The sequence below is a fragment of the Phycodurus eques genome, chromosome 15 (genome assembly GCF_024500275.1).
Source record: "Phycodurus eques isolate BA_2022a chromosome 15, UOR_Pequ_1.1, whole genome shotgun sequence".
Taxonomy (NCBI): Eukaryota; Metazoa; Chordata; class Actinopteri; order Syngnathiformes; family Syngnathidae; genus Phycodurus; species Phycodurus eques.
The window spans coordinates 12639395-12665849 of NC_084539.1; the positions used below are offsets into that span (position 1 = coordinate 12639395).

The 26455-nt window shown below is 40.7% G+C and overlaps 1 protein-coding gene across 2 annotated transcripts; it reads left to right on the plus strand.

Moving 5' to 3' along the window:
- Positions 1–2781: 2781 nt before the first annotated feature.
- Positions 2782–26047, plus strand: LOC133413911 (dihydropyrimidinase-related protein 2). 2 transcript variants are annotated; one of them, XM_061698839.1, is made up of 14 exons: positions 2782–3318; positions 12028–12116; positions 13206–13390; positions 14305–14469; positions 14871–14932; positions 15357–15437; positions 15722–15790; positions 16734–16854; positions 17350–17506; positions 17579–17720; positions 18183–18353; positions 21538–21717; positions 21800–21968; positions 22934–26047. In XM_061698839.1, exons 1-14 carry the CDS (start codon positions 3046–3048, stop codon positions 23023–23025), a joined length of 1956 nt encoding a protein of 651 aa, XP_061554823.1. In that variant the 5' UTR covers positions 2782–3045; the 3' UTR covers positions 23026–26047. The 2 variants fall into 2 exon arrangements, with proteins under 2 accessions (XP_061554823.1, XP_061554824.1); XM_061698840.1 differs by lacking the exon at positions 2782–3318 and adding an exon at positions 4975–5096.
- Positions 26048–26455: the final 408 nt, after the last annotated feature.

Below are 26455 nucleotides of genomic sequence, written 5' to 3' on the forward strand. Positions count from 1 at the left end.
AACTGACCGATCATTGCAACCTATACTAATTATCAATTAGTTTTATAGATTTATAATATAGAGAAATTATACATTTGTATATATATATATATATATATATTCATATTATGTTAATATAGATATAATATATACTTATATAGAGTTATAGCAAATGCAATAGCTCACATATACCGAGCTCTTCGATTACTAAAATTTATTTATAGAGCATTTTACATTTAAAAGCATAACCTAAGCTCTTTATAGGTTGGCCTGCCACAATATTAGGTACACTTGCACACTCTATCACACTGTAACATGCATATAAAAAAAAAAAAAATTATGCAGTTTTGTTGCCTATGGTAAGTACACCATGTCTTATTATTTCACACCAATGTTTTCCTCAAAAGAGGGAATAGTTACAATATCCTGCATGTGGGTAACCCCCAACCATGATATGATGTAGGAAATAAACAAGTGGGGGAGCAACCATACATAATATGGTCCATACTAAAGCGGACACAAAAGCAGTGTAGTGTATATAGAAACTTCACTTTCTCCTTTAAAGGGATTGTTATTAGCTGATTGTGATGATTTGTCTGTTTGGATTCCTTCACCTCTTCATCACCACAGCACACGTGTTTCTTCAGCTTGATGAACTGCAGTGTAAACGTAACTGAGCAGGTCTCATGTAAAAAGAAATAGGTTTACACGAGGAGCTGTAGGATCTGCTGCTCTCACTACTTGTTGTACGTCTGTTAATGGATGCCAAGGACTGTGCCCTTCCTCTCCAGAGAGCACACTCCCTCTCTGCCCCGTCCAACTGTTTATCAGGCATGCTGCCAATTTTCCTCCCTAATTATCCAGCACTCCCCTCTGCCTCTGCTCAGCTTCCCTTTTTGTGCTTCACACAGATTTGTGTCAACATTAATAGCATTGTCTCGGTTTGGGTGAGTCCACCATTATTTTTGCTTTTCCAAACCCACCCACAAGACCTTCAGAATTTTTTACCCTGTCTTGCTGGTCTGATTAGGCCACCGCCCACGGATACCCAGCGAGCGGTGTCCTCGCAGCCCTCTGAGAGACGAGGTATAGTGGCAACTAAACCATTCAATGCCCAACACGTTGCTATGGAAACTGTGCTGAAATGTTCTCCACAGTCACTTCTGCAGTTTTGTCCGTTTAAATGTGAGTCAGGATTTGTGAAACGGAAGCTGTTGCCAAAGTTACGATGGCGACCAGGGGCAGAGCTTCTTTTGAGCCCCAAATGTGAATTACTTTTTTGTAACGTCTTTAGAAAAGTAACCTGTGCACAAATAAAGACAGTAAAAGTGTCAATTGTATTTTCATTTTTGGAAGCAGCACTTCATCCCCAAGGCCCCGAATTACACTTTGCAATTAGTGTGCTAATCCATGCATGTGGAGCATGCAGTGGACACACTGCCAAACATTAAAACACTCTTTATTTGTGCAAACAGAGAAGTGACAACCCCCACACACACAAAACAATTTGGTAAATTTCTTTGCAGATAGATTGTCAACACGTGCTTTCGAACCTTACGCAAATGATTCATATGTGGGTTAAGAATGAAACAGAAACCACACAACAAAGAGCAGGCAGAACATCCATGTGAAACGTTGAGCACTCCAACAAGCAGACATAAACAACACTCTAATTTAGTGGTTCTCAAACTGGGGTACCCCGACCCGCGAGGTCTCCGAGGTATGGCTTGGGGGTCCGCAAAATAATTTGAAATAAATTATTTTGTATAATAAAAAAAATAAATACATCTTCTTATGGGGAATGGTGCACCAATAAATGAGCATAATCAACCAGCTACTCCCTACCTTATATTTGGGCCAATTAAAAGATCTGATTTGATTGTGATGTATCACAAACTGTAAATCTGACATCCCTTGATGAATACAGTCTGTTTTTTTTTTTTTTTTTTTTTTTTTTTTTAAGAACAAGAGATGTATTTTTACAGGAATTGAGTCCTATTTTTCTTTTGGGGACAATAGGCATTTATTTTTTGAGAATACATTTTATTTTTAAATAAAGGCGTCTTTTCAAAAATAAATGGCGTAATATTAAGACTTTCTTAAAAACCTTCCCTTGTTAAACCGACTTTAATAGAATAGTATTCATAATGCTTTATCTTTACAAAATACAACATTATTCTTGTATCATTACCACTTTAATTTATTTTCTTAATTTTGATTATGATTAAAATGTGGTAAACCGATGTAATGTTGCCGTCTTTTCCTTTAAACAAGGCAAATAATATAGGTTAACCGATGTGTAACCGAGGTACATGTTCGGAATAAGTAAATTCAAAGGACTTTTCCCCCCCTGTTTGTTTCATTGGGGTTAGTTTTAGGAGGAGGTTATTAAAAAAGTTTCTCTGTAACTTTTCCTGCATCTAAAAAGTTATATTATTAGATTAGCTATAGATGGACGCTGTCCCTTCAGCACTATCTATCTCTTTTTTGTCGGACTGGGTGTGACTTCAGGGAACTCTCCAAGGTTCGATTATTGTCCTCTAATTTTTCACCGGAAACGCCCTTCATAAAAGTAGTACGTCCACATATGACAACGCTTTCCTTCATTAGAGCAGTTGTGACAAGCGTTTCAATTTTGTCGCTTTGGATTTTTCTAAGGAAGAAAGAACTATTGTGCTCTTTGTACCCGCCTGCATCCCGACATCTTCAACACCGGCTACAGGAAATCCTATCCGTCTTTTATTTTGATAGGCTCCGTTCCCGGTGTGTCCCTCACATAGGCGGACTTGACACATTGTGGTCGCATGCTAGAAGCTTAGAAATAAAAGTCCAAGCGCGTTCCCATGTTCTCGTTTTCCCCTCACTTTAAGATATTTTCACAAGGGTGGAGCTGCTTTCGTGCTGTATTGTCCTTATTATTTTGTCCGCTTTGGTCACGCCGTCACCACCTGCAACTGAATTCCTTATTCCTCTCAAGGCGGTGGCCGCACAGGGGAGCAGAGCTGAGCTAAAGAAGAAGCTTTTTCCTTTCTTCCTCCTGCGCAGCTGCAACACCGTTTGCAAGGCATGTCGACCACCGGGGAAGTGCCAGCAGGTGGCTTTTTTAAGAGCATAGGCTCCGACAGCCCCGCCAGGCCGAGGCAGCAGTTTTGTGGCATGTTCTGCCCGGTGGAAGGTTCCTTCGACAACAAGACTTTGGACTTCGACGCGCTCTCTGCGTGCAGAGGCAAGCGAGACAGTCGCGTCATTGACCGGCAGAGCGACATCTCCCAGCCCAAGAAGGTGGAGATTAGGGAGCGCACAGGGAAGGAAGCTCTGCAGAATCTGGACGATGCAAAGGTACATTTTCTTTTACCAAAGAAAGTTTTTACCTCAGTCTCGCTCAGCATTGAACGTGTTCTAAAACATATGCATATGATATTTAACATCCCGTTCCATTGTTTAATATTGGTTCAGTGGACACCAGACAACTTACCCTGACTCCATTTCCCAGAAAGCCTTGTGACGCAACCGAGTGGATGGAGGCATGAAGAGCTGCTCGAGGGAGTGGCTGCCTACGTCATTTAGCCAGCATTACACTGCATTTATCCATTACAGCAATTGCAACTCGTTGCTCTTTTAGACTCACGAGCAGGTAGTGAGAGTCCATGGGGATGTGGCACATTAGGAGGAAAATTGTGCAGCACCAGCCATGTCGATGCATCCTTTATGTAGTTTTAAGGACTCAGGATGCCGTTGAAAGCTTTTAGTGGTGGCGTTGAGCTCAGCTTTCACGTTGCATATTGATTGGAAGCCTTAGCTACACACGTCCTGACTGACACTCCATCAATGACATCATATCATCACCCACACTCACTCAGATACCAAGTTGATACCTCAGATACCTTCTCCAAATAAAATAACCAAGAATATTTATTTAAAAAAAAAAAAAAAAAAAACATTTTGGTGTGATACAGTGCAGTTGCATTCTCAATAATAAACATATGGTTAAAAAAAATACTTCTCAATGTACCTCTCCGTGTCAAAACTCAGCATTTTATACACTTCAGGCATTTGCTCTCTTCTTCCCTGATCGAAGAAGACTCAATAATAATCATCAGAATGAAGCATTTGGGTGCATTTTAGTGCAATTATGCAAGTCACGACATAATCAGACAGCAAAGTTCCACTATAGAGACAACTCCAGGTACAGTAACCGTTGAATCCCAATCTTTTAAGTTTAGTTTATTATTCATTTTTCATTCTGAAAGGATTTATCTCTGGCGTGAGGCCTTGATGTAACTTTATGTAATTTTCTTTACACTGCCAGAAGTAGACAGAAATGATTGTACATTTTCCAGGGGACAAATTGGATACAAATATGTTCCCGAGACATTAAAGACAAGGGTACAAAAACTTTATTAGGGTCACAAGCTATGGCCCCGTAAAGGTTATGTGCATTTTCTGAGCATAATGTATATAATCGAACGTGTCTCTCTTTAGTGATCCCATCCGGTCTTGAAATTATCTGGTTACACCAATTATTACAACATAACCATTTAAAAAAAAAATATATATATTTTAAAGTTTAAAATTCCTCCCGAACACCACTGTCCCTGTTATTTTCCGCCTTAAAAGTTCAGATATCTGTTTTCAAATGTAAGGAGTAAAAGTAAAAAGTGTTCAAGTCAAGTACAGTTTCGTGAAAAAGTGCAGTAACTAAGTACTTTGTACTTCGTTACTTCTTAAGTGTCTAATCCTGGATTGATGGCATGAGTGTCTCAAGTGGAGCAGGGCGAGGCGCTGCGCATGCGCAGTGGTGTTGCTTTTCTTCCGGGGGCCCCTCCCCTTCTTGTCTGGCTCGGGAAGGCTCGGTGCATTGGCGGAGAGACACCGGGAGGCTGCCAAGGACTCCATCCTGACTTTCAGCCACAGCTATTTGCTGGCAATTTTACAAATTTGTTTTATTTGTTTGTTTGAGGGTGGGTGGGGGGGTTGTGGGGGCTGGGGGAGCATCCCGAAGAACAACCGCGCTCGTGCTTTTTCGAATCGGGTTCGCCCACAAAGCGGTCCACGGCGAAAGCAAGGCGGTGAAGATGTCTGGCTATCAGGGCAAGAAGAACATCCCTCGCATCACGGTGAGTTTCCCGTGGAAATGGAGCGCGAAAGGCGCTGTGGCGGTGGGCCACTGGCCTGCGGGTGTCACCGGGAGCGCTGTGGTCTCGCCACCCTCGGCTACAAAATGTCCAATCTGTGCCGTGTCCTCGCGTGTAGTCGTCTTCTCAATGCATTTCAAAAAATAAAATACAAAATTCGACCTCGATGTGTCAACCTTCGTAGTTAAAACGAAGCTTTACGTTCCAAATATCCCTGTAATGCAGGTTTAGGTGCACTGTGCTATTCTGAGTCAGCTTTACGCCGGTGCTCTTTGTTACAAACGTATGCCTGTTGGAAGCAAGGTTCACATGAATCGTCCTGCATGCACCCTTTTTTTATTTCAACTTCCAAAAGGGAAAGGGCACTAAAGGTCACACTGATAGTGTCACATTGGATGATATATTTTTTTCTTTTCCCCCCTCCCTCAAATCGTTTTGAAGCTTGTGAGGATGTAAATGAGTGAATAGGGAGGAGGAGGTGTCGGAGGGGGAAGGGAGGGGCTGTGGCTTCTATTTCCTTCCATGTTTCTTCTCCCCTCTCAACTGAGTGAGAAAAGGATGTACAGGAGGAGCTTAAAAAAAAAGGATAAAGGAAATGGAACTGTGGAGTCTTATTTTCTGAGTGTGTCCACAGCATGGGAGAAGAATCAAACGTCTGCCTCAGTTTGGATTGGCATAAACATGTATTTACTATCGTAGTTTGTAGTGGTAGAACTACACTGCAACATTCTTCTCATGTAGCTAATGAACTTTCATAGATAATTAGAAACACCTTTCAGTGGAGTGCAAATGTCCACAACTGCAAACCACAGTAAATATGTACTGTAGTTAAATTACTCAAACCGTACATTATCTTTGTAAAGGGTATGTATAATACCTTTTTTTTTTATATATATATATACATTAGGTACATTATGCGTACTGTTCCTAATGCTGTGGTCAGTCAGTGTATGTTAAGTCAATGTCCACATATAGTATAAAATGATTAAAATGTATTAAAGTAAAAATATACAACAATGTCTTAGTAACACTGAATATCATGCAATGTTTCCAATTTAATTGTACCTCAGTGCTGATTAGATGAATCTTTTATGGTCATACTCTTGATTTCTTGATCAGTAGAGCTGAGGATGCTGTTATTGATTGATTGAAGACATTTGCAGCAGCCAGTTGGTGGAGCAGAGATCAGAGGATTAGTTGGTTTTGTTGTATTTACAGTAATTAGGTCGAACATAAATGGATAGAGGGGCTATTCCTGTAATGCGCACGAAAGAAAAGAGGTCAGAGGCATTTTTCTTTCCATTTTAAATGCATGGCGCAAACATGACTACAACTCAGTTTTTAGTGACATTTGTGTCAATAGGGTCCATAAGACTAGGTGTGGAGGGTAAGAATGGCCTTTGTTTTTTTTTTTAACTCCATAAAGCTGGTAAAGGGAAAATATCAACCATTTCTTAAACTGGACAGGGCAAGCACTTTGATAGTAACGAGAGATAGAATTTGATAAAAACTTGCATGCAAGTGTCTGCCTATTTCTCCTTATGGGCGAGGTCATAGATACAGATGAACAGGCAGTTATCATCTGCCTCATGCAAGTGGCGCCCCCCGCCCACAACCACAGACATCTTGCTATGTCTCACATCGTGATAAAAACATCAGAGAACAACAGAGCAACAAGGTCTCCTCTCTTATCCTCACCCAAAAACAAAAGCTTGTGAGGTGAGAATTTACTTAAAATACGAAAAACAAATTATAAGTGCACAAAATATATTTTTCCAACAAAGCTGCATGAGTGTGAAGAGTGGTTTAGAAAAGTGCAGTCTACAGTGATATTGTTATTTTCACATTTCATTAACCGCTGTGTTCAGTACAGACTCAGCAGTGCAGCTGGTACAGTACTTAGATGCTGAAAGCATTTCTCATCAATTAAACATGAACAAATGCCAGTTCACCACCTGGGATGGGAGCCGGATACAGCAAGACTAATCACTGTTAGGGATTTCTCCGTCAAACAGGAAGATCACTGGAGGCTGAATATATTTACAACTGAAGTGAATACTCTATTAGACAGGACTAAAACTGACAATTGTTCCCCCCCCCCCCCCCCCCCGCCATTAATTAGAAAGGGTGACTTGAAAATGTACACTTTTACTAACGTATTGATTAATTTTCCTTACAGTGATGGGAGAATTTTCCTCTCTGAATGTTCTGAGCTCCTGTTTCCATGTCAGTTTTGAGCAGAATAATCTTGTGCAGAAGAATTGTGCCATAGCAAAGGTCTGCGTGGATGATGTCATGTTCTTCTTCTACATGCACACAACCTATAGTTGAGATTGAATCAACGGCAACTCTGCTGCTTCAACCAAGTCGTGCACTCCATTCGGCCTGAAATGCTTCAAGATACGATTATTAAACAATTTCACACAGTTGAAATCCTTCTCAGTGATTAGTTAATCAACTTTTCATTTATTATGCCTTCCCTAGTTTCAGTGCTACATAGCAAGATCAGCACCCCAAGAATATGATAATTCAGTAATTAAAAATATCAGTCATTATTTATTGAACAAGTACAGGTACTTATAATACATTATAGAAGCAGATCAGATTTTTTTAAATCTTTAAAATTGTTGATTTTTGCTTTAGAATTCAGACTTTTTTTTGCTGCAGCCCAGTAAATGAAACTACACAAAGTGAAGTCTCTGAATCTATTTCTATAGGAGACTAAAAAAAAAGGCGCTATAATAAGAATGACCTGGATTAAATACTGTGTAGCTATAAACTTTAACAGATGAGATAATATTAGGCAGCGTTCACCTGCAGTACTGCGCTTGTCCCTTTGTGTGCACTTCCTTTCCTAAGGATGTTTCCCCGTATTCATGTTGTTATCTCACAGCACACAGCGGCCTGGGGCGCTGTCAGTTCACACATTACACAGCATGTTGCTCTCCAAATGCACCCACCCATCCACTGGTAAATGAGACCTCCTGTCTCCACCCCTTCAGCGTAATCACAAATTCCCCCAAAGTCAAACACCAGACAAAGGTGTACAGAAATGGAACATTTTTCATTACTGAGCACTTGAACAAGGCAGACCATTGTGTTGTGAGGAACAAGACCACATTAACTCTGGTTGCTCTTTGTCCTTAAATGAGGGGGTCAACGAGGTGGCAAAGAGAGCATTTTATTGAAACCAAAATAAACTATGAGTAACATACGTAGCTCGGTTGTTCTTGTTTTTGTGTGGTTTTAAGTGGATTTAAGAGAACAAGCTGATTTCAGAAAATGTAAAAGGAAGAACTTGTTGATGATAGAAAATACAATTTGAAGTGATTGAATGAACAGGAGGCATATCTGTCTCACACTTCTGAGGTTCTAGGTTCAAATCTCGACTGTGGCCTTCTTGTGTGCTGCTTCCCTTGTGCACGTGGGTTTTCTCTAAATTGTCTTTTGGTGTGCGTGTGAATGATTGTAGACATGAGCAATGCGAATAATCAAGGTTATATCGAGCTCACCCGCAACCCTAACGAGGAAAAGTGCTTTCGAAAATGAATGTGAATAAAAAAATGAGAATTAAAAAAATTAATAAACAACAGGATGTTTTTTTTTTTTTTTTTTACTTTACTTTTTCTTGTTTTTTCCCTATTCAGTTATGTGTTAATAAAATGTAAAAAAAAAAAAAAAAATGTAGATTAGCATATTTGGTACCCATTTGAAATAATGTTTTATAACTAGTTTTAATTTTTTTTTTTTTTTTAATGAGATAATGGTACTGCGTGAGGAGTAATCCCTGTTTTGACATTTTATTATGGACCATTTATATTGTAAATGAACTATAGTGAGGATTTGTTATTGTAGCCGATGTGTGGACAGACATTTGCGGTGTGGTGGAATAAGTCAAAATAGCCGTTTATGAAATCATAGTGTTGAATGTCGTAACTGGCAGCGTTCTCCAACTGACTTCATTTGTGTTACTAGGCTGTTTTCCATTTGGATAAAAACACAAAGCGTTGCTGGGCAATGATAAATGCTAGCTGTCATTTTCATAGCAACGAGATGTTTGTGGCATGCATTTCGAATGTTGAATCACTAAATTTTATTAGTATTATGTCAGTGGCCATCGGAGTTGTTTGGCACTTTGTAGGACAACAGTTTTTACTTTTCATATAGTGCTACATGGTGGACCCTCTATCTGTGGAGAAAAAAAAAAGTGCAATGAACCATCGTGATTCATGGGGGACAGAGATTGAAGCCTGCAGCGAATAGCAAAAATCCACAAGTAATTTTCACGCCCCCAAAAAGCTTTACGATTGCCTTTAGATGCCACAAGATGGTGGCAAAGCCCTACATTACGCTCCTAAACTCACATCAGCATAGTTATTTGGCACAAAGATGCCACAAGCTGACGTTAAAGCAACACTTTTATTGGATCATAGTGTTCATCGTGTCTTATTTTATGATAGATATCAGATTTCTTTTTTTTCTTTTTTTTTTTTTGCATAAAGATGGATGGCGGTAAAAGAACTTCTCTTTAACCCCCCAAAAACATTTGTCTACGCTGAACACAAGAAATCTAGAACCTAACACATTTATTGCTTTGGCCTGAGCACAAAAACAGCGAATAGTAGATGAGTTTTTTCAAGCAATAATGGAGGATATGTTTCCCTCCCAAAAATCTCCAAACAGGTGAATTGGGGATTGACGAACCGCGATCATGCGGGGTTCACTGTATGTACAGGATAACTGTTGGAGCCAACTGCAAATTAATGTTTGGTAAATACTTTCTACTTTTGTGTCTGTACTGCTTACCATTGATTTTTTGTTCAGATAAGGAACTTTTATTATTGCTGGAGTTTAGTCACACATGTATGTGTAAAATTGATTTGTTTATGTTGCAAAACAGCAATTTGCTATTGCGCTTCGTCCACATCCTGTCAGAGGTTCTCATGATAGAAAGGTCACTGTCATGTTTGGCGAAGATCCAGTACAATCACACACAAACACGCTGGAGCCCCTGTGAGCTGACAACAATTAGATGATTATATAAGTCTGGATTCTTGGCAGTAGTTTGACAGAATTCCTGACTAAACTTCCAGCAGCTGTCGTTCCAAACAGTTAAAAGAAGAAATCCAATTTTAGTGGGAATTTGTCATACTCCTCCACCTCACCTCTGCTAAGTAGCCTAAAAGTCAATTTGAGAATATTTTTTTTCTGGTCTGAGGTTTGTCTGAAACTGGGAACGTTGACCTGAAAAGGGAATTGTCGTCAGGTCATGTTGATCGTAATGTTCAGTAATCTGCGTAATGTCGAAGTCGATGTCAAGTACTTGCTGGGACATATAAACAGGCAACATTTAGCCGTCTCTCTTCGATATTCAGTAGAGCACGATCCTGTATTATTGTACTATCAGAGGATCTCCAAACCATTCACATGCCAGATGCCAAAGATCTTCAAGACCTGCTGTCGTGTCTTCTTTTTCTTTCTGTCCAATTAGGATTGAAGGAGGTTACTGTATGACAAACATTTCCGTTTTACAGTGCAGTAGTTCCTTGCACCGGTTTGAGCAAAATACATATACCCTGTACCGTACAAACAGTCATACAACATAGAATATTTGTTTTATATTAAGGTCATTATAGTTCCTTACACTAGTATTGTACTGTACAAAAAGCTTGCGAGGATAAGTTATGTTATGTTTAAGGCCCAAATAATTGCTTTCAAGTGTCTTCGGTATAGGGGTACTGTATAGTTTCAAGATAAAAACATGGTCATTAACAAGAAGATGTAGACTGTAATCATGTTAAGATTTGAAATCTTACACATTTGACCCTAAATGTTTAGCTTAGAAGTAAGGGCGATGCAGGGCGCGGTTACAACTGGCTGCTTGGGACCAGGACTGGCTGGGTTCAGGCTAACAACAGTGGTTCCAATAGAGTGTTCTTTGTTAGTGTAGGATGCTTGAGCCCTTGTGACCAGTGCTGCCACTCCCCTTTTGCACAGTGAGCCAGAACAGTAGGGTCGCTCAAGGGAGGGGGGATTGGGAAGCAACGGAAGGGGCAGACCACCCCCTCTCGCCCACTCCTGTCTCTTGCACAGCGAGACAAGTGGCCCTGCAGTAGGCTTAGAATAATGATTGATTTCACACTTGGCCCTGTGATTGGTCCTCTCCCATGTGTGCTTCTGCAAAGCTCTAAATCCTTAAAAAGGACTGTGGGGCGTGTCAGGGAGTGGGCTGCTGTCCTCATTCTCTCACCAGTGAATTCTCACCCTCACCCCCCCACTGGCAGAGTTGTCTGTGCAGCATACTGAATTAAAGCATTATACTATATGTCTGCCTTTATTTAATTAAATCACTATTGGGAGAAATGTCTTTTACATCCATAATTGAATACCAAGAGCCAACACAGAAGATAATTGCTTCAGCAGCTGCACTTTACATATTTTAATGGGCTAATTTATACAATATACAGCAAATGTAACTTTATCTTTTCCTTTGGACTCTTAAGTACTTTCCCCCCATTTTCATCCTGCCTTTTTTGGGAGCTTTTTGCAATTTCCCTCTCCTCAATCGATGCATTCACGTGTTTCACAGTGCTTTATTGGAGGAATAAAGCCAGTTTAGAGTACAATGTTTCTTATCAGAAAGCAGCCCAAGACGGTCAGAGGCTGCCTAGTCAATCCACCGCTTTATGTCACATTTTCCATATACACACTAATTCCCTTCACAAGCCGAGCCAAATCCAATGCTCAGCATTGTAACTTTATCTTGACAGTCTTTAAAATTCCACACTGATGAAAGTACCTCTACGTTCAGATCTGCAGCATCTGCTTCTTGTAGAATATTTCATTGAAGAAAATGTAACTTAAAACAGGATTATTTGAATTTAGCTGAGTGATCCTGATCGTTATCTTTCAGAGTGACCGACTCCTGATTAAAGGAGCGAAGATCGTCAACGATGACCAGTCCTTCTGCGCCGACATTTATATGGAGGATGGAGTCATCAAGTGAGCTGCATGTTTATTCAGTGGTGAAAGCCAAATCGAGTTTTCTTTTGCACCATTCCGTTGAGTTTGGCAACATGCATTGTAATAGAGTTTAAAGTGTTATAGAAAGCTTTATTCATAAAATTTTTTGGAACGTCAACACGGTACAAAAATGACAGTAGTCGTAATCTAAATTTTAAGAAATAAAATAAACTATACATAAGAAAATATAGTTGTTCAAGTTTTAAATATAAAAATACCAATTTATCTTTGTGTCGTAATGCTAAAATATGGCTGTCATTTAAAAAAATAAATCAAGCAATGACATGTAATTTAATACTATACAGATTGATAGGTAGATACATTCTGTTTGTTTTCTTTTCTCCTAAATTTAATATAATTTAATAAGATGTTATGGTGGTGTGACTTTATTTTTTTCAAATACAATCCTGTTTTATCTCAACAGATTAAATTCCAATTAATAATAATAAAAAAATAATAATCCATCTGTTCATTTTCTTATTGGTTATCCTCATTAAGGTTGTGGGTGAGCTGGAGCCTCGCCGAGCTGACTTTAGGTGCCAGCCAATTGCAGATAATAAATAAAATTAAAACAATTATTTTGTTGTACTTAAGAATGCCAGCGAACATAAACATTTTAATCTTTCAGAAAATGCATTATGAATTTGAGACTTGAAACTTTCAAATCGATATATATAACAACAATTGACTTTCAGGAAGGCGGCACGGTTGACACTGGTTAGCACATCGGCCTCACAGTTCTGAGGACCGGGGTTCGAATCCCGGCCCCGCCCGTGTGGAGTTTGCATGTTCTCCCCGTGCCTGGGTGGGTTTTCTCCAGGTACTCCGGTTTCCTCCCACATCCCAAAAAACACGCTTTGTAGGTTGATTGAGGACTCTAAATTGCCCGTAGGTGTGAATGTGAGTGCGAATGGTTGTTTGTTTATGTGCCCTGCGATTGGCTGGCGACCAGTTCAGAGTGTACCCTGCATCTGAAGATAGCTGGGATAGGCTCCAGCACGCCCGCGACCCTCGTGAGGATAAGTGGTACAGAAAATGGATGGATGGACTTTCTGGAAATTATTTCAGACAAATTGGGGAAAACCTGATCGTGCCCGGTGGGGTCAAAACCATCGACGCCCACGGTCGCATGTTGATGCCAGGCGGGATCGACGTGCACACACGCTTCCAGATGCCTGATCGAGGCATGACTTCTGCTGATGATTTCTACCAGGGCACCAAAGCGGCACTGGCGGGAGGCACCACAATGATCAGTGAGTTATCTCCCATCTTCCCTTACTTTTACTGTATGTGGCACTTGGATTTGTTGCTCTAACAATGTAGTTTAATGCCATTTGAGAGCTCCCTCTATTTAGAATCCGAATCTGACTCTTTTGGATCCATCTTCCTTTTTCGAATGCTTATCAATGTTGACACCCTCATCATGTTTCATTATTTAATTTTTAGCACCGATACCGGTACAATGTTATTCATGTTAAGCGAAAAATGTTAACCCTTTAGTAGACAACAGATAGGACAATTACTTTGAGAATAATGAGAGATACAATTTAATAAAAACAAGGAGACAGTTTAAATGCAACGTAATGGTTGGTCTAAGAAGTGTCTCCCTATTTATTTTCCCTATTCCTCCAGAAGTGAGGTCATACTGTATATACACATATGAACAGGCAGTTATCATCTGCATCATACAAATGCCCCCGTCCCCCCGTCCCCCCGTCCCAAACACAGCCATTTTGCTTTGTCTCACTATATGTTCTTCCTCTTAAGAGGGGGTCGGCTTGCAGGGAGATAATCAAACAGACTTAGAATTGATTACATTTTAAAGCAGTATGCGCAAGATTCAAGTGAATTATAATATCCCTATGGCAAAGAGAATACACAGTGAGAAAAACCTGCTGAAGTCAACACAATGAAGGCTATCGTCAGGGAATACGGGCTCATACAAGAGACTCGAGATTTTTTGTTTGCGAAACATCTCAACCCCCACAAACTGCAATAGCTTTAGCTGTCATTTCATGTCTGCTTTCCGTCATGGGTGATGCTTATCCCTGACACTGATCAAACTGCAACATTCAGCTGCCAGGTTGTGATCTCAGTCTGGCTATAGTCAATAGTAACACATTACAGATGAAAGAGAATGAGTTGTTTTGTTTATGTGTGTTTCCAGTTGATCATGTGGTACCCGAGCCCGGCGTCAGTCTCATCTTGGCCTTCGAGCAGTGGCGCGAATGGGCCGACAGCAAGTCGTGCTGTGACTACTCGCTGCATATGGACATCACTGAGTGGCACAGAGGCATGCAGGAAGAGATGGAGGCCCTTGTGAAGGATCATGGTATGACTAAACTGCTAGGATGTAACAAATGCTATGTTGCAATGAGCTACTGACAAAAGAACAACTTTAAACCATGCTTTTTGTTAAAAAAAAACCTAATGATTGCTTAAGAAAGGACTAATGAAGCTCACTAGTGGCCCCGAGAGGCTGTTGTGTGCCACTAGCAAACCAGGATGGAGCAATTAACCATCACTTTTAACTAGTAATGTAGTTTGTGGAGTTGATGTGTCCTTTTAAGTCTTTATGCTTCTGTGCAGTTTTAGCTCGTCACACATTTAGCACACATTTACTGTTTCCTCGTGTATAATTGCGCCATACTCAGAGATACCTGTACGTGTGTGTTATATCATCATGTTTTGTCTTGCAATTTAAAACTGTTCTATCATTTCCCACCTTCTCAGGTATCAACTCCTTCCTGGTCTACTTAGCTTATAAGGATCTTTTCCAGCTAACTGACACTCAGGTGGGCCCTTTTATGCTTATTATATATATTTTTTCACCATTTCTTTTTCATTTAGGGGACTGGGCTTCGTACAATCTAATGAGATCCGATACAAGAGCTTTATCCATGTTTTTCCATTTACAAAGTTCAGTTGTGGCTTGAAAGCAATTGAGTGACACATGAAGTGATGTTAGTTTCACATTTGTGGTTATTGTTTGCATTCATATAGGACTGCAAAAAGTGAAGCGTTATTTGTCTAAAATTACAATAATGAACGCACGGTATTGTAACGTTTATATTTCTCAGCAATGTTAATTAAAACGGAGCATTATAATTTTTGTAAGATCAGAGCTGTTGCTTAGGTGTATTTAATGTTGTGGCCAGTGAGAGTAAATGCATTTCAACATATTACAACTTGTACAACAAATCCTCGTCTTTCCTGCAGGTTTACGAAGTGTTTAGTGTGATCCGTGATCTTGGAGCCATCGCTCAGGTGCATGCCGAAAATGGAGACATTGTTGCTGAGGTATGACCTACGAAATCAATCTGGACAGGGTTAACATGAATAGCATGTTCTTCAATGGTAGGTTTCTTTATCCCCTACATCTCTATAATGTCATGACACAAAGGTCAATTAACATTAATCACCGACAAATGATGATGAATATTCATAGAGGGCATATTATGTGTGCTTAGTCTGTACTCTTAATCCTGGTCATGTGGAACATATTGCAGTTGCCTCAGCATTCTGTTGCGTGTGTGTGTTTGCGTGTGCGTGTGCGTGTGTGCATGTACATGTGTGTGTTTCAGGAACAGCGCAGGATCCTGGAGCAGGGCATCAGTGGTCCTGAGGGACACGTGTTGAGCCGTCCTGAGGAGGTGAGACACATTTTTGAAATCTGAGTTCAATGTCGGATCACTTCATGTTGCCTTTTTAGACATTTTGCAATAGAGGATGGGACCATGATGCATTTAGACCTTGGATGTGTCACTTTTTTGGAAAGTCCTTTAACATCCTCTGCAGTTTACACTCTCAGTATTTAGTATTTTGCTGTGAGGCTGAGCAGATCTGTTACAGCACATCCTTCGTGGTGAAAACAATGGGAACGAGAGATTAAGTGTGTAAGAGAGCTGGCCTCAGCACAACTACCACAACAGGGTGTTTCATTGCTTAAAAACTTCTGTTTATCTCCCAATTCCCTCTTCTTGTTATCATATTCCTACTGTCACGAAATCACTTCTCACTTCCCAGCTGGAAAAGAAGAGTAAGAGGAGGAAGGATATCATTCCTAATCGATTCAAAGTTTTATAATTTCATAAAACGCAGGCATCCGAAAAGGAAGTAAATAAGATAGCTTTAACCCAAAATAAATCACACCATTGTTCTATCATATAGAAAACTTCCAGCACAGACAAGTTGTAGAATGGACATCAGCCACTTATATAAAACAGTTCTGATGGGTAGTGCAAGATAATACAAATGATATTAGTATCTTCAATATTTTTTGAATAACTTGCAGACCCGATAAAACAGTTCTGATGGTTAGTGCAAGATAATAGAAATTATATTAGCGTGTTCAATATTTTTGCAATAACTTGCAGACACGATTATTGACTGGAAATCAACCAGACAATAATGTAATAACTCTCTCTCTGCTGTACCTTGTGTACAGCATTTGTACCTACAGTCACTGAAAGTAAAGCTGGTTAGGAGGAGATTTACCACAATTGGGCATTATAGATCAGACTTGATGGAAGTCTGCACTCTACCTCATCTTGCCATTCTTGTTTGATCACATGTATTATTATTTCCTTTTTCCAGGTGGAGGCGGAGGCCGTAAACCGCTCTGTGACTGTGGCCAATCAGACCAACTGCCCTCTGTACATCACCAAGGTGATGAGCAAGAGTGCTGCTGATGTCATCGCTCAAGCCAGGAAGAAGGGTGAGACTCAAAAACCGCGTGTCACTACTACACAAGAGATGCAGTCAGTTGCTGTCTTTGGCAGAATGGTTTTATTTTTAGTAATTCGATCTATATAAATAAAAGGCTCTCATTGCAAATACTTGCACAAATTATAGCGGTGTACAGTAATCCACCACACATTTGCAGTTCACTGTTAGTGTTTTTTTTTTAACCTGTCCTCCGTTATTTGCTGAAAAACTCACTTATTTGCAGGTTTGGTGCTTTGTCTCAAACACCCTACGATGCCACAAGATGGCACCAAAGCCCAGTCTAAATAGGACACTAGTACTGTTAGTCCAAGGAATTATGTTGGCGTGGTAAAGCTCGAGAAAGAAAGACAAGATGTATATGTTGGTGAGGAGCTACGTTTAGCCTGGGTTGTTACAGAAAAAGTTGGAGTGCATTATTTCAAAATCAATTAATCTGTAAGCTTTGTAAATTGAGTTTCAATATTTATTAAACTGTTTTGGGCAGGCACTGTTGTCTACGGGGAGCCGATCACTGCAAGCCTGGGAACAGACGGCTCACACTACTGGAGCAAGAACTGGGCCAAGGCGGCAGCTTACGTCACCTCGCCACCACTGAGCCCCGACCCCACCACACCAGACTATCTCAACTCCCTGCTCTCTTGGTAACACCATCAAAATATTCCAAGTGGAGACATCCTGACAGTACTTTATATTTGTGCTTCCTTTTCTTACAGTGGTGACCTGCAGGTGACAGGAAGTGCACATTGTCCCTTCAACACTGCCCAACGTGCTGTCGGCAAAGATGACTTCAGCTTGATTCCTGAAGGTGTTAATGGGACGGAAGAGAGGATGTCGATTATCTGGGACAAGTGTGTGGTATGTGTTCTCTCATAGCAAGTAGAAGAGAGCGATAGAACCTAATGACTTTGTCCAGCTAAAGGACGTCGAAGGAGTGCAGCAGGACACATTTCTACTGGCCTTTGTCGAGTGGGCTGAGTGCTTATGTTGATGGTTTACTGTGCATATTAAGCATATTAGCGCTGTTGCAGTAAATGCACACAATTACTTCTACTCTATCCAAAAATGCAACTGCCCCTCAAATTTAGGAAACCATGTTGAGCAAAATTCCACTATATGGCTACAAAAATGTTAAATTATTATCCCTTTGACAGTGTCAGTCAACAAGAGCATTATTAGCTTTTGTGTAAAAGCTGATTTATTTATTTATTTTTTTTAAACATGTAATTGTAGTATAATTGATCGCATTGCACTCAGTGAAATGGCAATTGAATTTCCCTGATTGGGGATATTCTCACTCTGGGTTTGGTTTCATTTTAGGTGACTGGCAAGATGGATGAAAACCAGTTCGTGGCGGTGACCAGCACCAATGCGGCCAAGATCTTCAACCTGTACCCCCGCAAGGGTCGTATTTCTGTGGGTTCTGATGCAGATCTGATACTCTGGGACCCTGATGTCACTAAGATCATCTCTGCCAAGAGCCACAACTCGGTACGATGTTCAATCACCATTTTACCACCACAATATCTCACTTTGTGTGCGTGTGTGTGTGTGTATGTCTTTGTGTTTTTTCCTGTGTTGCTGCACTTCATGGTTTCTCATTCGCTTCACCTGGTCTGGTCAGTCAGCTCCTCCTCCTTGATGATTTAACCTGTCAAGTATTTAGGAGGACTGTTTGTAAGACAAACAAAAAAGGAACTCTGAAGACACTGAGATGTATGCGTTAGTTTTCATAGAAAATGAATAATAAGCAATATGAGTAATATCCTCTCTATCTATCCATCCATCCAACCATTATCTACACCGCTTATCCTCACTAGGGCCGCGGGTATGCTGGTGTCTATCCCAGCCAACTGTGGGCAGGAGGCGGGGAACACCCTGAACTGGTTGCCAGCCAATCGCAGGGCACATATAAACAAACAAGCATTCGCACTCACATTCATACTTACGGACAATTTAGGGTCTTCAATTAACCTACCATGCATGTTTTTGGGATGTGGGAGGAAACCGGAGTACCCGGAGAAAACCCACGCAGGCACGGGGAGAACATGCAAACTCCACACAGGCGGGGCCGGGATTTGAACCCCGGTCCTCAGAACTGTGAGGCAGATGTGCTAACCAGTCATTCACCGTGCCCTTATATATCCCAAAATTAAATTTTGCATCTATAGAAAACATGCTGCAAGACATGGCATTAAAAGTTTTAAAAATGTAACTTTAGAAATGTTTTTTTTCTTATAAACAAATAGTACCTTTTGAATGATAACAACTGGCAATAATGCACTACTACTTCTACTCACTACTACTACTCATCAGTAAAATTAATTTGTTTTTAAAATGAAATTCAGTGTGTCTTTATCGTTATTGATTAAATTACATGAAAATGACCCATAAAATTGTTAACAATTCAACTTGGCGGAGGTCTGTGCTCCACTGACTGACTTCAAGTTATATACAGCAGAGTGATTAAAGTTGTCTTTTGATTCCCCCTCAGACTTTCTAATGTGTATTTATTAGCGAGCAAGGAAAAACTGAGCATTCTGTCAGAGGATGTTTTATGGTTGTCTCGCTTGGGTAGGGTGTGAACCTCCCACAGACGTAGGGCGCTGATGTCATCCTTAAAATCTGCCGAAAGAACGGGAACACATTGGTTTTGATTGTTCGCAGGCAGATCTCTGTGTCGCTATAAATCTCTGTGTGTCTGGACTTTACTTGGATCTGTTATTTGTTTTCTTTTTATTCTGCCTGGTCGGAAAATGATGAAGCTACGTTCGCGGTAAGGATTGGGTATTCGCAATGTGCGTGTGTTATACAAGCTCAGTGTACTGTACTTGTGATCTCATTTCCGCCGTTCAAAAATCAACCAAATGTATGACCTCAGCCTTCAGTAACTTTTCAGCACACACACACACACACACACACACACACACACACACACACACACACACACACACATATATGCACAGGCACGCACTTGCACAAATGCAACCATATGTTCGACTGTCCTTGATTGACCCTGGTTGTTCTTCTGCCCTGAGGCTTGTGTGCTTGTTGTTATGACAATTTTAACCTTGAACATTTTGGAGTCAATGTGGGTTAAATCGCTTAAGCTCTTTTCATACCATAAATGTTCTAATTTTACTTGCTTGCCTGATACTCCAAATAGGACATCTACAGCTTCCTGGGTAGGATTTTCATAAATCTGTGTGTGCAGCATGGTCTACAGGGAGTTCACATCATCATCATGAAGATGGGAGAAAAAAGAAAAGAAAATATGTTGACAGGATGAAATCAATGTGTTTCCGCTTTGAAGTTATTTTGGTGTAATATACTGGTAATTTGTGTCATGAGTCAGTGCAGCTGTATTAAAGCATTAGCGAAACCCAGCCGAGAGCTGTTAGATGAAAATTTCTCTCCGCTTCACATCTAACACAACCTGGAAATCACACAGTGCATCATGGATGAAATGTGTTTCTTTTACAAGGACACGGATAATATTGCTGAATGGATATTACATTTTAGTTTACATCCATTTAGTAGGACCTCTTTAATAATATGCCAATGAATTGGATTTCATGCAGTCTCTTTGCCTTAATGTTCAATGTGTTTGTTGCTTTTTATCATTACATTTTTATTCCAACACATTCCATTCCGGAATACTGGTCAAGCTCTGATTGGTTCAGACTCAGAAACAGTTTTATCGCAACGCATCCATCCAATTTCGATACCGCTGTTCGTCATTCAGATCGCAAGTGAGCTGGAGCCTATCCCAGCCAATTTGGGGTGAGAAGAGTGGTACACCCTGGACTGGTCACTAGCCAATAGCATGGCACAGATATACAAACAGCAATTCACAATTACATTCACATCATTGGACAATTGTGAGTCTTCAATGAAACCAACATAAATGATTTTTTAAATGTGGGAGGAATGCCGGAGTACCCTGAGAAAACCCACCCAATCACAGGGAGAATATGCAAATTCCATATAGGAAGGACAGAGGTGAGATTTTAAACCCAAACCTCGGAACTGTTGGGCCGACTTCCTGCCCAGTTGTTCCCATTGGAAATTAAAATAGAATTCATCCATTTCAGCCAGCGTAAAACCCTTTGTTCACTGTAGGGAGGGAGCTGGAGCTTATCCCAGCTGGGTTGAGCGAGAGTTGGGGTACACCCTGGACTGGTTGCCAGCCAATTGCAGATTCTTAACAAGCAAAGGAAATAATTAGTAAAAAAGAAAAGAAAATTCAAACATTGTACTTGCAGATGTACCTCACAATTTAACTGTCACACAAGTGTAAATATAATGTGCCAATATTAAATGCTGACGTTGACCATCATGATACCCATACTAGTCTTATTGCTTTAATTTACAAAACCTCACCTTCTTTGCAAGTGCTGCAAAGAAAGCTTTTGTTGACGTGACGTCTCACACTACAAGGTCTTGCATGACGGTGCTTTGTGCCACTTATGAGGCCACTCAAATTCTTCATTGTATGACCTCAGGGGTGTTTGAGTTTAGTGTTTCTTCTGTATGGCTCTTCTTCATTCATCTCAATAATGATGAGGACTCTTTGTAGATCAGAACATAACCTCAAACGGATTTTCTTAATGTGGCAACAGAAAGACTTACATTCATATATTTTCCCTTGTTCTTTAATGGCTTCCTTCTGCAGACTGTGGAGTACAACATCTTTGAAGGAACAGAGGTACGTGGCGGGCCTCTGGTGGTGATCAGCCAGGGCAAGATCATCCTAGAGGAAGGAAACCTCCACACCACCGAAGGTTCCGGACGCTACGTGGCCCGTAAACCTTTCCCTGACTACGTCTACAAGAGGATAAAAGCTCGCAGCAGGGTATCACATAGTTCGAATCGATATCGATGTTCTTATTTCTTTTGTCTTTTTAATTGGCTGAATTATATTTCCCACAATGCAGCTGGCTGAGTTGAGGGGTGTACCCAGAGGTCTGTACGACGGTCCGGTTTGCGAGGTGTCGGTCACGCCTAAAGCCATGACGCCCGCCTCATCCGCCAAGACGTCACCTGCAAAGCAGCCGAACCAGCAACCGGTCAGGAATCTGCATCAATCTGGCTTCAGCCTCTCTGGTCAGTGGAGACTCATACTGATAAATCATTGCCTAGGTTTGACTAAACTGAACTAAAAAGACAGAGTTACTCAACGAAAACAGCCACTTCTCTTATAGATTTCCATCGAGAAAGAAACTAATTGAGAACATTAAGAGAATATTGCGAATATAATTTTTAATAGGATGGGAAATTCTCTCTGAATGAACATAGTGCTGTGTTGAGCAGAACGCTGCCCGGAAGAGGTCTGCATGGGTTTATCTGAACTTCCCATAGTTCCTGTCATACTGTTCTTCTTCAGATCGCTAACTAGTTGGGACTGAATCAACGCGCTTCTATTGTACCACTATTATTGAATTCCACACAGCCAACCAAAATTCTTAACGATCAACTGATTGCCCCTTCTCCCCCTAGTTTGTATTTTTCAGGGCTTTTTTAAATTGTCTTGAGTTTTTTTCCCCTCTGCTCTGTGATAAAATGCTAAAGAGGAAATTGGTAATTATGACATCAGTTCATTTTTTAAGTACAGGTTAGTTGTGTGTAAGTATGTATAGTACAATACATTTGCAATTAATCATTTAAGAGCGGTTTATTTTTAAACATTTAAATATGTAAATTTTGTAACTTATGTGCAATCCATTTAACTGAATCATACAGAAAATGGTTGGATGGATTATTTAAATGCAGGTTTTTCTTTTCCTATATTTATGTGTAGTCTTAATCTGTGCATAATGTTAGCGTGGCTTAGAATAATAAATATACTTTTTAGGAATAAAACCATCATTTTTTAAATGAATCCTTAGGCCTACTCCATTACTGTATTTCAATGTTTGTCATTACGATGGTACTTGGAAAGCTAAGTACTTTTGGAGTTGGTAATTAGTGTGAAAGGTTTGAGAACCACTGTGCTACTCTAAAGGTTGCAGCTACATATAGTGTTTCGCCGTTCCTTTTAAAAGTGCAAAATTGGCTCTTTGTCCACACAGGCGCTCAGGTTGACGACAACATTCCTCGCCGCAACACCCAGCGCATTGTGGCGCCCCCGGGTGGGAAGGCTAACATCACCAGCCTGGGTTAGAGTGCTCCATCCACTGCGCGGAGGGGAGGGTAAAGGATCTGAGGAAGGATGCCCGATAAATGCCGAGGGTTTCGTGCTGGCAACTTCTCACAACAACCGATTGGGCGTTTCTCCATCTGTGATCTGTAACTTCTCCACCTCCTGTCTCCCGCCACATTCTCACTCCCCCTCAAACCAGATCCTAAAAGACGGTTCCAAACAAAAAAGATCTGCCTCACATCAAGAGAAAAAAAAAACCTATAATTTGTGCACTTTTTATTTTGTTTTATACTGTTCTTTCTCCTTTTCAGCCGCCATCGGCTGAGCTGATTTAACATTGTCAAGCGGATTGGGTACTTGAGTGCAAAAGGTCAAATGTACTGTATTTTCTAAGTTGAGAGCAGCATGTGCGCTTCATCACCACGCAACATTTAATCGATAATTCACCCACAGGGCTGTCTTAAGTAACAAAAAAAAAAAAAAAAAAAAAATAGAACAACCAAGGGTTCTTCACTTTCATGTTCCTATGATTTCTCACTTTGCTGACGTACATACAGTTAGTCTAAGCTTCCTTGTCAGCTGAAAAGTCCTGATGTCTGTTATAAATGTAGCGTTATGCCTCATCTCTGCACGTATTTAGCCATTACCGGGTGGCATGACGGGTAATTAAGGCAAAGATGAATGAAGTTGATGCCTTATTGTTGCTCCACGTCATCCAATTCACACAGCAGCTGTAGAATTTCCAAACTTTTGAAGCCGTCCATCACCAACTAGTGCATTTTCACACAGAATGTTTCTCAACTCATCAATAACTCCTTTATTTGTTCTTACTCTTTGTGCCTAAACCCACGGAAGGTGTACACATAATTGTTTTGCTATTCTTTAAGTGAAGGATGTAAGATAGAAAAAAGATGTAAAATAGCCAGGTTAAACCGATTCAAAGGTGCCAGATTTTGCGCTTTCATTTGAGCAACTTGCGCCAGTAGAGCCCCTGTAAAGATGAAAAGAGCGCACTATCTTGAAATGTGTTTGTTTTTTTACTTTGTTGTTTAACTGCTTTTTCGTGTCGATTTGTAAGTAGTTGCCGAGCGGCTGAGCACGTTGTTTTGCGCTTGAAAGTGGCGACGAGCTGATAATGTTCTGTACTCTATGTGTGACTTGTGTGCAGTGTAGATGTTGGAGGGATGGAATCTGGCAGAACTCAAATAGTCCTCCTAACTTCTTATTCCCTCTTCGTGCATAATCTGTTTTTCACTCTGCCGAGCAATGGATGCGGCTCGGTGTCTGTCCACCATTGCTCCCCTCATCTCCTGGCTATTTAAAGCACTCACAGTTCCACAGGAGGATGAAAGTGTCCTCATTTCACCTTTTCCCTCCATGTTCTAACATTCCTTATCATGGTTTTAAAAACACTCCCTGACATAAGCTTTCTCTCACTTTTAAAAAGTCTTACATTTTGCAGTGTACAGCAGAAGTACTTGAGGTGGGATGGCGTTGGAGTTTCCACCTACTTGGTAGACAATTCTTTTGTGTGTTGCCATTGTCTAAAATTGTGTAGGGGACGACAGTAATATTCGGCATGGTCCTGAATATCGTGATTTGCTCAGAGCAGGGGTGGATCTATTGTAGTGGGATAGAGGGCTGTGTGCCACCCCAAAATTGAAAAATCCTAAACTTGTCACTTATAACAGAAAGCTTTGACATAGCAGTTTTTCCAAAAATAACCAAAACATATAAACAATATAAAATTACTTGATGGATTGGTGTTAGTGTGTTTAATGAATTAATGTGGAAGAATTTCAAAATGGGCGGCACAGTGGACATCTGGTTAGAGCGGCTGGCTCACATTTCTGAGGACCGGGGTTCAATCCCTGGCCCCGACTGTGTGGAGTTTACATGTTCTCCCTGTGCCTGCGTGGGTTTTCTCCGGGCGCTCCGGTTTCCTCCCACATCCCAAAAACTTGTATGGTAGGTTAATTGCCAACTCTAAATTGCCCGTAGGTGTGAATGTGAGTGCGAATGGTTGTTTGTTTGTATGTGCCCTGCGATTGGCTGGCAACCAGTTCAGGGTGTACCCCGCCTCCTGCCCGATGATAGCTGGGATAGGCTCCGGCACGCCCGCGACCCTAGTGAGGTGAAGCGGCTCCTCACTAGGATGGATGGATGGATGAATTTCAAAGTGGCCAAAGGTTCTTCCATTTTTCTGGACGTGGCCTTTAAAGGAAAAAGCTTGAACGCCCCTGCTCTAAAAGCTTGATGTCCGCCACGTATCCTTTACTGTCTCTTTTTTGAAATTAAGTTTATTGATTACATGGTCTCGCACAGATGATGTCATGCAGCTCTTACAAGGCAGGTCAGGCTCTACCATTCTGAACCACGTTCAGCTGAAATAACCTGTGCCACTTGGTGGAAACTCCTCAAACACTCAACCAGTTTGTGACTACCTGTCAGAGACTCCCACTTTCTTTCCACAACCTGTCCCGCCCTTTTGTGTCTCTGCATGTTTTGGTTGTTTGCAGTTGTTGCCGCGCCGACAGAGCTCTTCACTGTCATGAGCCGCTGCTTGTGGTTTGTCTGGGCCCTGCCTGTCAGATTGGAGTTTTCCATTAGCAGTCTGCAGACACACACGCGAACAAAACAACCCTATGTGTGTCCCATCCCTCCTTGCACATCCACACATGAACCACACAGCTGTACTTTTCTATAACGCCCTGTCAGCCCGAGTTCTAATACTATGCCATTTTATGCTAATCCTATATAAGTGACGTGTATGTTTGCAATGTGCTGCAGACTGAGAGGAGATTCTCTCCTGCATCGCCCATATTCGGCCCCCAACCACCAACCCCTGATAAACCTTCCCCCTTTGTGCAAGTGAAACTATGTGATGGTGTTTGTCCCGGTGGCCATGAGGATTCTGGGATGCTTGCTCACTATAGGAAATACAAAGTGTCAAATTTGATGGCTGGTAATGTTTTAAAAACAAGTGGGGAATAAACAACAACACGGACTTCAAAGAATTAAAAAAAGATGATAAAATGCAATCTTTGTTTCTTTAGTGTCATATTGTCGTGTTGTATGAAATGCAGAAATAACGGACAAGACGAGCGTAAAAAAAGTGATTTGAGAGACTACACTTTGCCAGACAATTAAATGTATTATAATCAAATATCTAGTGTTGTAAAGTGCAAGGAAACATTTGCTTAATTTAACTGACCTTTCAACCCTTACTATGAGACATTATAACCATATGACTGCTCCAAGACAGAAATTAAATAAAATAATCATGGAAAAGTATAACTTTTTTTAGATTAGAATATTATATTGATATTATTATTATTATTATGAAATAATAGATACATGCAACTAATTCTCCTTCAACAGATGTTCAATAGGATGTAGATTTGGGCTTTTCAGAATTTCAAAATTTCTGACCTTAGCCTTTCCTGTGTGT

Excerpts from the sequence above, each read along its gene's own strand:
- LOC133413911 (XM_061698839.1), top strand. The coding sequence starts at position 3,046 with ATGTCGACCACCGGGGAAGTGCCAGCAGGTGGCTTTTTTAAGAGCATA. Across the intron at positions 14,470-14,870 it reads GGCCCTTGTGAAGGATCATG|GTATCAACTCCTTCCTGGTC; the intron begins GTATGACTAAAC and ends CCACCTTCTCAG. Across the intron at positions 17,721-18,182 it reads TTATCTGGGACAAGTGTGTG|GTGACTGGCAAGATGGATGA; the intron begins GTATGTGTTCTC and ends GTTTCATTTTAG.